This window comes from Talpa europaea, assembly GCF_964194135.1.
Source record: "Talpa europaea genome assembly, chromosome: X".
Classification (NCBI taxonomy): Eukaryota; Metazoa; Chordata; class Mammalia; order Eulipotyphla; family Talpidae; genus Talpa; species Talpa europaea.
This window is the reverse complement of record NC_140081.1, coordinates 8,445,567-8,457,792: the sequence shown is the minus strand read 5'-3', so window position 1 is coordinate 8,457,792 and position 12,226 is coordinate 8,445,567. Positions and strand designations below refer to the sequence as shown.

Below are 12,226 nucleotides of genomic sequence, written 5' to 3'. Positions count from 1 at the left end.
CAACTAGGCTCTTGGTTTGGGTATTTAACTGGCCATGTGGCTGGCGGTTGGGGGGGCTTGGCCACGTGGCGTGCTGGGTTTTTCGCCAGCTCGGCGGGTCATTGGGATTCCAGGTCAGTGGAACGGGTAGGATGCATTTATGAGCTTATCTTTCTCTCCCTGAGTTATTCATTTCCCCATTCCCCCTTCCCTTGTAAATAAACCTTTTATCAACTTTTGTGTGTCTGCAATTTAGCATTCATAAGCCCCCTTTTAGTGCGTGGGTGAGGACCCACAGTCAGGCAACCCCATTTTGTATCGGGGTTTGCCCTGTAACAAAGGGACAGTGAGTTCCATAGGTGCCCCTGCCACCCGCCACTCAGGCTTCCCGTGCCTCCTCCCCAGGTGGCTGGGGTTTAGTGGCCCTCGAGGTAACTATTTTCTGTCTCTCTCCTGTCCCTAAGTCAACTCTAAGTAGAATGTTACCTGTGAACTTGTCCAAATGAAGTGGTTTAAATGATTATTAAATTATATCTTCATAGTATTTTTTCCAATATAAAATATCATTGCTGTATTTTTTCAGGCTGTACCCCATAGAAATAGACTAGCGAGATGAAACCACTACAACAAAAAGCACTGGGTACTGAGCTCGTACCTTTAAAGAAGCAAAGGACAAACCAAGCTGCAGGCAGGAGTAGCATCAGAGGCTATCAAGGCCTCAGGGGCTCTGTACCTGCAGCTTCTCTGATCTTTAGACTGGTTTCCTCTTGTCACTGTTGAGATCCTCAGGAGAACGAATCTGACTTGGGGAGCTTGGGTGACAAGTGACTCAGCTAAAACTAGGCGGCAAGGCAACTAAGCCAACTGTGAGACAGGCAGCAGCTCCCTGCCTCCAGTTTGAGTGTATATATATACTATTTATAGTATATATACTATACTATAGTATATATAGTTTATATACTATTTTATTTTATAAATTGGGAAATACTTAAGAGGTAGAAAAAGTTTCCTTCATCAATCACAAAAAAAAAAAAAAAACATTGCGGACGTTTTAATTTTCTTCTAGTTTTTTTTTCTTATGAACATTTCAAAACATGATGGTGTGCCTAAAGTGACTCTTCCTTTTTAAAGGAAGCGTACTATGTATGTGTGTTTCTGTAAGAAGCCACAATCTTCATAATCGTTGTTTTTAACAGTTTTATTCCATTGAATAAGTGTACCTTCATTTATTTAGCTACCTACCTCTTTGTATCTTGTTTAGTTTGAGGGTCTTTGAAAGGGATTATAAATCATACTCCCACCCCATCTTCTCTATAGCTTTTTACATATTTTCCATTCTGAAGTTAGAGTCTCAGAATTTAAATTAGCAGGTTAAAGAGTATTAACTTTTTCTGGCTCTTGGCAAGTATTGTTAGGTTAAATCTTCCCCTGTTTAGTCTTTGGACCCATTGAGTGAATTTTTAAATAATCTAATCTCCTTAGCTAATCTCCTTAGCTAACCTGGGGGATTCAGCAATTCATATTGCTACCAATGAAATGATGGATGTTCTGAGATAAAAAATATACTTTTTTTTAAAGATCTTTTTATTTATATAAGAGCTGGCATACAGGACAGAGGTGCGGGAGGGTGAGAGGATTCACCAGAGGCAGAGCGGGGAGCAGAACAGGCAGATGGACTGAAAACACTGCTGAGGGGAGCAGCGGGCAAGACAGGAGAGGTCTGGGGTGCCATGTGGGGCTCTCCCTGGCTGGCCGGGAATCGAACCTGCACTGCAGAGGCTACGGACAGCTTCACAGCGCAGCACTCAATCCGCTGCGCCACTGGGGAGGCCCTAAAAAATACTCTTATTGACTAAAAAGAATCATGTATTTCTCTGATCTATTTTCTTCAGCAAATAATTGTTATTTTCAAGTGTGGTTCATTTGAGTCATTATGGCTTAGAGAGAGATGATGATGAGGCTGCAGAGTTGAGAAAGGCAAATAGGGTTAAAATTTATTTTTCAATTCAAAAAGCTATCTAAGATAGGATGTCTAAGATGAATTTGATTTTTTTTAAATAGCTTTTTTTAAAATTAATTAATTAGTTTGTTTATTTATTTATACAAGCACTGGGTACAGTCAGAAGCGCGCGAAGGTGAGAGAATTCACCAGAGCCAGAGCAGGGAGCAGAGCAGGCAGAAGGACCGAAGTACACTGCTGAGGGGAGCAGCGGGCGGCAGGAGAGGTCCGCGCGCCATGTGGGACCCTCCTCCGGTGGCCGGGGAGCAGCCGGGGATTGAACCAGTGCTGCAGAGGCTGCGGGCAGCTTCGCAACCCAGTGCTCAACCGCTGCGCCACCGGGGAGGCCCTGAATTTGATTTTTTAACAATGAACTTTAATACCAAAAAGAGAGCCTACATTTTAAAAATTACAAACGTTTCAGTAAGAATCAGTGTTTCTTTTTGAATAAATGTTTTTTAGAAGTAGGAAAACAGTACATTAAGTTACTTAGAATTCGTTACGAAATGCAGTGCTAAAACTGATTGTATCCTGAGAGTAGCAGAACACTGAATGGGCCTCTTGGGCAATCAGAGCATGCGTAACCACATCAGCAGTGATTACTGTCTCATTTCTCAGGCTGTCTCCCTGATACACTAAAAACTTAAGACTTTCATTTTTTTAACCTCTTAAATTCTTGAGCCTAACAACTCAGAAAAATCAACCTTGCTGTCACCGCCTTTTAAAAATCTGAGTCTAACATCTGCCACAAAAATCGACATCTTTCTCTTTTTCTTCTAGATTATTTAGGAAGGAGATTTAGAAATATACAGTTGCCACGTTCAGTCCTGAAAATTGCGAGAGGGAAATCTCGCCCAGAGCTGTCAGCCAGATACCTTATTCGCAAGCTGTTCCCGGAGGATGTCCTGATAAAAAGTAACGTCTATGGCAACCTGGAGCATGGCATGTGTGCCCTTAACTCCAACAGGATCAGCGCTCTCCGAGGTTTGTTATACATCAAGTATGTGAGAGTAAATAAAAGCAAATCATGTTCAAGAAAGGCAGGAAGAAAAACCCATTGTGTGTGTGTGTGTGTGTGTGTGTGTGTGTGCGTGCGTGCGCGCGCGCTCGGAAGAGAGATGGAGCGCTTACTAATTCCCTCATTAGGGTATAACAAGGAGCAGCTTCATGAATTGTTGCTGTTTGCATTTAGGCTTTCGGGGCTAATTACTCTGACTTGAATGGCATTATTATAGTGGGAAGGCATTTTTGACTGCGGCTCCTGGTGTGGACTGCCGGGCCTGAGGAAATGCAGACACCTTCCCGTGCTGAGCAGCTAGGTGGAGGTTGCAGGGCTTTGTCAATTTGCAAAACTGTTAAAAATAACACAGCAGGTTAACATGGACATGTAGTGTAGTCTTTATCTGTGACATATTTAAATGAAATAATAAAGCTTCCAAAAGCAATTCTGAGAAATCTTCTATCTGGAGAAAGCAAGAGTATTCTTACTCATGTCACTGGTATCAGCAAAGACTTGGGTCTCAGACCCAGCCTGATTTTTTGTTGCTACCTTCACATCACACAAACTAGAATTCACTGTTTCAGACTAGACTAAGGAAATTGGACTTAGCATTTGCTACCATCTAGTCCAATTATTTTCAGACTCTCTTACTGCAACCCACAGTAAGAAATACACTTTACATTGTGACTCAGTACATGTGTATGTGAATTTTTTAACAATTGAAGCACGTTTCACAAACAATACTTTTTATGAAACTTACATTTCAATGTTTTCTATTCTATTACATTTTTAAAGTGCTGCTGTCCTGATTTTGTGACTTAACGATAGGTGAAAATTTGCAGTTTGAACATTATGAGCTAACCTATGAGGCAAAAAACCAAAATCCAATTCTTACCTTATGTTAAGATTAATTTTTGTAATCAAATAAGGTGTTTAAGAATGGTACTATTTCATATTATTATCCATTTAGACTAAAAGGTCTATTCAGCTATTTTGATAATAGTAATAGTCCATGTGTTTTAATTAGCTGAAGTCTTGATGACCCTTTCATAGACACGAAGTAGAACTACGGGTGAATAAATTCATGATTCTGAGTGATTTCTAAGTAACTAGTATGTGTTGGAACTTTCCCACCAGAATTTCTGCAAGACGTCTATCCAACTTGCGATCTCTCAGAAGGTGGATGTGATTGGAAGGTGTGTGTGACTGCTATCAATAGCTGCCTCCGTAGCCTGAGATACGCCTTCAGGAGATCCATGTCCAAATCACAGCCAGTTCCAGCAACGGCCTCTTCAACAGAGCCCAAGCCAAGAGATGATGACTCCGCTGACAGAAGCATCTGAATGCCAGCCATCCAACTTTTGTTTTTGTATCTGTTACATTTTCCTGTAAGTTTCTCAAGTTATAATTCCAAAAATAACCGTTATAATTCCAAAATTAGCCTGCTGTAGTGTAGTTTTGCATTCATGCTTGAAGAAATACCCAATGTTCCTTTTCTGTCCAGAGTGGAGGCAGAATTGCATTAGGAAGACATGTAACGTTTTACTCATTAGCGAGGTGGTGGGTAGTATTCTGATAGGAACTTCTGATTAAAGGAATGGTAGAAGATTCAGAGTTGTTTTCTTAGCTGTTTTAGTGTAGAATGAGAATAGCACATTTAACTCTTAGCAATAGATGAAAGCTGAGTGGCACTGAAACAATCTAGGTAGTAGGTAGAGAACCATAGTTGAAAGGAAAACCATATTGCTGAGCATGCGCACATCAGGGAGTAGACTTTTAGTATTCGTCAAGTGAACTATCCCCGCAGGGCTAAGGCCTAAACCCTGGTGACTCAGAAGGGAAGGAGGTTCACATATAACCACAACACCTGTTGTCATCCATCAGTAGAGGGTTTATAAGATTGACAATCACATTAGTTGACATAAGCTTTTCAGAGATAAGACCTATGTCTTTCTGACTTACTCCTGATGAGAATAACATTCTTTAAATCACCTCCTGATAATACTCCACCACAGAAGTTTGCTAAGAGTCAACATAGAAGGATCTTACCAGGGGACTTTTGAGTCCCTTCAAGTATTTCAACTAAGAATACACTATAATTTAAAAGAATCTGACTAGATTCAGATGGTAACTTTTTTTTTTTGTTTCTGAAACATTTGGGTGAAAATTTTTATACATTTACTGTGTCTTTCTGACCGGTTCTGCTATTGAAATGCATACTAATTTAAGTCTTACAGTGCTTAATGAAAATAATACTGAAATTCAATTAGGAAAAAAAGTAATTTTAAAGGATATAGGCAGGATTATTGGAAAACTAAAAAATAATTCCAGTTTGCTCATGGATTGGATTTTATTTTAAATATAAGCACTTAAATTTAAATTCTATTTTTAAGCACTTTGTTTTAAAGAAAGTTCTTGAATGTTTCAGCTATAGAAAATATATTTTTAAGTACTTTGCTTTAAAGAAAGTTCTTAAGTGTTTCAGCTATAGAAAATATATTTTTTTTTATTTTTAAGCACTTTGTTTTAAAGAAAGCCTTGATTATTTCAGATATAGAAAATACTATATAATTTTATTTGATCAATTTTGTTTAGAAAACAGTTTGTCAGTTATAATATAACATAGTCTTTAAGCTTTTAGCCTATTGAAGTGTTCTCAATTACCTTCAAAATGCTATAAAATTTTGTTATTATTCAAAAAGTTATTGTTTAAATAACATCAGTTATCTAAGACAAGGCCAGCTCTATGTCACAGCAAATGGCCTTAACTAAAGGCAAAGAGGAAATTCAACAAAGTAGGTTAGGCAAACAATTAATTTGTGTGAAAGTGGACAAGTTCTTATTATTTTTGTGACTTGTGAGAATTTAAAATGGTTTCATATGACTAATTTTTAGAATATTTTCATATGACACAAATTTTGAAAATTAAATTCACCTTTTTTAATATTTTGGTGAAAGTATAATTAGTTTTATAAAGATAGGACATAAGATTTAGTTTTTCAGTCTGTTCTCTAAATAAATTGCTGTTAGTTGCCTTTAGCTTAATAAAACTTTAGTATTTCTACATAGATCTTCATATAGTTAGGTGATACCTACAATGGCCTTAAAAAGTAGATAATTGAAGCCAAAAACATCTTTCATAGATGGCAAAAGAGTTTTGACCAGAGGAATTCATCTAAGATAATCTTTGGCTTTACCATTAAATTTCACACATTGTACAAACTACTGGTAATAGAACTAATTTGGAAAAGTAAAACTGTATCCTAGGCAAGATTAAATTTCAAATTGTATATGCAGATTTCAAATTTGACTTGTATTTTGTGGCATCTGAAATATTTCTCATATTAGAAGCAAAGTTGCAAAATCAAAAACTTTATTTACACATTTTTCCCCAAGATTTATATGGTTAACTTTATAATGGTAGTTGCTTATATAAGGTATCAGAACAACCCTGTCCAATAGAACTCTCCATTATGATGGTGATGTTTCGTATATTGCCCCATATGGTAGTCTTTTCATGTGGCTTTTCAACACTTGGCTAATTAGATAGAGGAACTAAATTGCAAATTTTATCTTACTAATTTTTAAGGCTTTTTTTATTTTCAAATTTTATCTTATTTTAACCAATTCGAATGTAAGTAGCCACATGTGGACAGTGGCTACTCTATTAGATAGTACAGTACAGAATGCCCTTAAAAAATTGTTTAAAATGGGTCCCATATTTGAATTGTACTAAATTATACATAATTTCTTTAAAATTGCATTGGGCAAAATAAATTTCATGGAGGTACTTCATATTTTATTTTAAACAAAAGTAAACCTTTTGTCTTCAAAATTTCACAGATTGAATTTGTTATTGTATTACTCCATTGTCAAACATTTTACGCCCCTGACTCTAAGTCTTGTTTCTGATACATACATTTGTTCTGAATATATTTTATTTTCCAATAAATATGTTGAATAAACATTTAAGATAGCCTTTTTTTCCCCCCAAAGTTTATTTATTTTCTTACATCATTGTTCAATTTTGCACAGTATTTGGATTCTCCTCAGGTGTAGTCCCTGTAATTCTCCCACCACCACAGCTGTCCCCCATCCATCAGCACATTTGCCCCCCCCCACCCATCACCACAGTCCCTTGTGCTCTCCCCTGCCCCAGCCCCCCGTTTTGAGCCCCCTCCCTTGTTGTAGCACACTGCCTAATATACTTAGGTTGTTGTTTTTTCAAATGGAGTAATTTTATAGAACTTTTACTAATGCCGTCACAGTATTGTTGTTACTTTAATTAATAATACCATATTTTTCAACCAGTTCCTTAAATGTGATCCAGTATAGAATGTTTGCTTTCTTGCTTGGTAAGCAAAACAGAATAGTTTAACCCAGTAACAATAATTTACTATTGTGGGTGTAATGGTAAGAATATTGAAACCTTTGGAATTGTTTTGTCTTTCATGAGTAAAATATGTGTCACCTAAGCATGAGGTTATTTTACATTTTAATATTTACTTGAAAATATGGCAATATTTTTACTTGGGCCAGCAAGACTTAGCTTTTCAGTTCTGGTTTTGACTTTTCCTTATAGCCCGTAGGCCACATCCAGCAGAGAGATGCCTTTGCACCATCTGTAATGGTGGCTAAACTTAACTGTGTTCCCTGTTCTGTAGGAGTGAGGTGCTTGTCACTCCTTTCTTTACCTTAACTTACTTTAGCTCACAGGACATTACATTTGCAATGACCTTTTTCACTGAGGTAAAAAATTTGTTCGTCTGCTTTGAGCTTGAATGACTAGTAATCTCAAATTCTCAGTAAAATCAGTTTGGGATTTTGATAGGTAACAGGCACAGATCTCAGTACACCAAAATAAGTGGGCAAGAAATCTCTTATTTTTCTTTAGTAACTTGTATTTTGAGCCTCCACACACTGTGAGCAGAAATTTAATCTGGGTTGTTCGAGGCTTTTGAGTTTCCCAGAAAAGCAAGGAAGGAATGCAGGGCATAACGGGAGAAAGGTTTGGGAGAATACCAATAAGTCAATATTTTCAACTTTTTTTCAGTGTTACAGTAGACCCCTGCTTTGTGATACTAATCTAGTCTATAGGCGTGATGGTATAGTGAAAATATGGTAACGTGACCCTAATAATGCATTGATATTGCATAATTCACTCTTTCATGGCATAATTTGAACATTTTGGCATATAACTAAGCATATAAACAACTGTGATTTATACAAGAAAACAACAAAAATACTGACATTAGATAGAAAGATGAAATTGAAAATAAAGTAACTTAAATTGGAAAAGGTTGTTTCAAAATCAGTCACTTGGTGCTTCTAGCTGTTTCCTTGATCTTTGGTGGCACCTTCTTTGATCTTGTCTTTCCTATTTCTTTCAATAGCCCTACTGTTCATGATTAATTTCTGTGCTCTAACTTCTTTAATACCTGGCTGCATAGCATGGCTTCTGCTTTCTGAACTGGCCCCTGAGGTAGCACAAGGTGTATGAATGCATTTTATCCTCTCCTTAACTCAGGATTTGAGTACCTTTAGAAATGGAGAAACTGCCAAGTCCATTCCCACCTCCACCCACAAGCAGTTTAATGACTCTTTCAGATATTTCTTTGTTATCATAACGAATGTTTTTAATGTGGAAAGAATGAAGATCAAGACTTAATTTTCTTCTATCTTTTGGATAGAAAAGGCTGTCTCCATGTGAAAGCATTTCCAGGTATTCTGCAAGTTTTCAGAGACCATAATAACCTGAGGACCAGAGATTGATAAACTGTCTTGCTCCCACTTGGCGTATTACTATTTTAATGGCTTAAGTATTTCTCTCCCCAACAACCTGAGCTTCTTGATGGCAAAGATTCTGTCCTTCAGTGACTGACACAATGCTTTAGGAATAGTTGATGCCCAACAAGCAAAGGTGTCCCGTATTCGTTCTGTCTCTCCATGCTTGCAATTCCACCATTAATTTTATTTCTCTCATTTGAGCCTAACCTGACCTTTTCCCATTAAAGACATGTAAGTGCTGTCTGTATTCATCCGCTATACCTTCATGGAGCTGAACTTGTATCCATTCCTCAAAGTTGGTTTAATTTGCCGCATGTAGAAAGTGGGAGGACTTCTTAGTCTTCTGAGAGACTTTGACATAAAGATAAATGTGCAATAAGGGTCGTAGCATCCTCTGTAGTAGAAAAAATGGAAACCATGGGCTAAAGAATAATTTTTCAAAAAAGATAAAATTATTGCTTGCATACAACTGATTATAAAATGAACATTTGTTAGAGATTTTATTTAACTCATTAATAATGAGGGAACTGGTAAGATGTTATAACCATTTCAGAGGACAATCCAAAGAACATACATTTTATATGTCAGGAATATTAAAATCAAAGTGTAAATGGAGACACAACTGACTTCTACAGTTGGGGAGTGTAGTCAATTGAATCTCCGCCAGAATTTCTTTGCATGTCTCTAGGTAAGAATGATTTTGCATTGCTATCAGTTATACACAATTTACAGCAGTGAATATCTGAACCAACCAAGAAGTATATGCGCTAAACAATGTACAATTTTCCACTGAATGGAAATTTCAGTGAATGATTTCACTCATATATGTAATATAAAGAAACAAAGCAAACAACAGACAAAAGCAGACCCAAACAAAGGCTAGAAATCTTTCTGCAGAATTGAGGCTTCCAGAAAGAGAGGGTAGGGGTGGTGAATACTGTGCAAAAGGGACCTAGTGGACTAGGGTGGAGAACGGTGGGTGCTTTGGTGGAGGGCATGGTGCGGTCACATGCATCTGATGACGTGTGAACCTGAAACATATTATAAACCAACATTACCGCAGTGAAAAATATTAATTTAAAATCAAAACAACCCCTCCCCGAACTATCAATACCTGCAAAAACATGGACAAATCCCAAAAATACTATGTTGTATGGAAAACTCCAGACACAGCAGTGCTCTAGGAATTCATGAATGTGAAGTTGAACAGGCAGTAGAATATCAGGTCACAACGTCAATTTGGAAGACTTGCTTTGGTTTTTTATCTACTGCATGTCGGAACTGGGTGACTTTGTAGAATGCACTTCTTTTTCAGGTCACAGTCAAAAATATTTGAAAACCACTGGCTCTGGTAACTGTTCTGCTTAGCTCATTCTGTGGCAGGTAGAGGGCGACTGGTTTTTCTCCTGCCCTGTAATTCAGAGTCGGGGGACAGTCCATGGCAATGGGAACGCCTTTCCCTCTGGCTACAAGAGCTCTAGCTTCCCTTCAGAGTCACAGGTGACTCCCTAACATGTGGCTTTTGGCCCAGATCAGACTGGGGAAGGAGGGGCTGGGTCACAATGAGTTGTGTTACCTGACCCTTGAAATATTTGCTTTTTAACCCTTGAAATCCTTGCTGACGTTTCTTTAAAACAAAAGCCATTTCAGATGTCTGTCTAAAAGAAATGCCAGCTGCCAGTCTTTAAGACTAGGCAATAGTATGGTCTTTTTTCCAGTCTCAGACACAAGGTAGAGTATGTGTGTGTGTGTGTGCATGAGAGAGAGCGAGAACTAGGAGTATATATATATATATATATATATATATATATATATATATATATGTATATATATACAACACACACACATATTATCATTATGCCTAAATGGCCAGAAGAGGTTCTTGTGTAACTGAGATATCAGACTTGAGCAGGACCATCCAGGCCCAGCCTGAGGAGGTACTTTTACATTTGCATGGCTAATAGACTCCATTTCCCAAGAATGTTGACACTTCAAGTTTTTAATGGCCCCGCTTAAGTGAGTTTCCAAGTAAGTCACTTTCTTAAAAGTGATGTTGCTGAAATAAATTGTGCATTTTAGTGGATATCACTATTCTCTATTAGCACTTGTGTTTTCAACCTAATTGTTGGCTTTCTTAAGTGATGAATGATGTCTGCTTAAGGAAGATGTAGCACATTGATGTTTTTGTGGTGCCTGGCAATGCAATATCCTGTACTTACACTTATTGGTATCCAAGAGTAATTATGGTTTAAGCACCCTTTTGATCTGCCTAAGAAAACCAGCCTAATAAGAAAAGCTGTTACCAGATATTCAAACTGAGAACTTTAGGACAGAAGTGTTCACATTGGCCCACTTACCAGCTTGCCAATTACTAAGGGATATTAACCAATCCACAGACCTTAATGTGTATCTCTGTGTGCAGGTATTCCACTGTGAGATGGGTTTGATACACAAGACTATTGGATCTATGTGTGTGTGTTGGAAGAGTTAAGTTTTGTTATTTGCTTTTCCTATAGTAAGATAGGTCTGTATTCCAGAACAATAGTTTTCAAACGTTAGTCTAAGAACCCCCAAGAATTTGATAAATGTTTTACTAGAGCATAATTCAGAATAACACGAAGCGGGGAGGGGTGCAATGGACTGTGTTGGAAGACAGTGGGGGCTTCGCTGGTGGGTGTGGTGCAGTCACACACATCTGAAGAGCTGTGAACCTGTACTTCTGAATCATACAGTGTTGTAAACCAGTGTTCACTGAAAAAATAATACAATTAAAAATATGAAAATTAAAAACCTGCAATTAATGGATTTATGAACTTTCTTAGGTGTAGTGACAGGGTCGTTGTGGTATAGATTGTGTTTACTCTTGGGAGATGCGTGCAGAGGCAGCCAAGCGATACAGTGTCGTCCATCATCCTTTCAAATCGTATAGTGAAAGGAAAAGATAGGGAGAGATAAAGTATACTAAAATGTCAAGAATTATTGACTCATTGGGAGTATATGAGTGTTCATGACATTCTTTTTTTATAGTATTCTGTTTGACGATTTTCAGGATAAAAAATTGGCAGAAATATGTATATATAGTTATATAAAAATGTATAGTCATGCATCACTTAATGATGAGGTTACATCTGAAAAATGCATTGTTAGGTGATGTCATTGGTGTGTGAATGGCATAGGTTGTCATTATTCAAGCCTAGATGGTACTATCACACACCCAGGCTACCTGGTATCTTCTGCTAGGATCAGTGTTGTTTCTGCCATTGTTAAGCAATGTGTGACTGGGTCTGGAGAGGAACCGTTAAGTATCATAAAATGAGAGCCTTTGTTGGATCCAGGTGTAGGCTACACGGGTATTTGCTGTTCTAGGTGTAGCCAGGAAATTTCTCCCCGACCCTTCTGGGTTTTCCCTGGGCTAGCGAAGCAATCAAATTAACATCAGACAGGTTAGGAGGAGAAAATAA

At 37.7% G+C, this 12,226-nt stretch overlaps 1 protein-coding gene across 1 annotated transcript in view; it reads left to right on the top strand.

The window, feature by feature from the left end:
• BEND2 (BEN domain containing 2) overlaps positions 1–4,321 on the top strand; it is a gene marked incomplete at both ends in the record, with an annotated part of 31,206 nt that extends 26,885 nt beyond the window's left edge. Inside the window, 2 exons of the mRNA XM_084258192.1 lie at positions 2,768–2,962; positions 4,116–4,321. Of these exons, the coding sequence (XP_084114318.1) occupies positions 2,768–2,962; positions 4,116–4,321 (401 nt within the window). The remainder of the gene's footprint in view (positions 1–2,767; positions 2,963–4,115) is intronic.
• Positions 4,322–12,226: the final 7,905 nt, after the last annotated feature.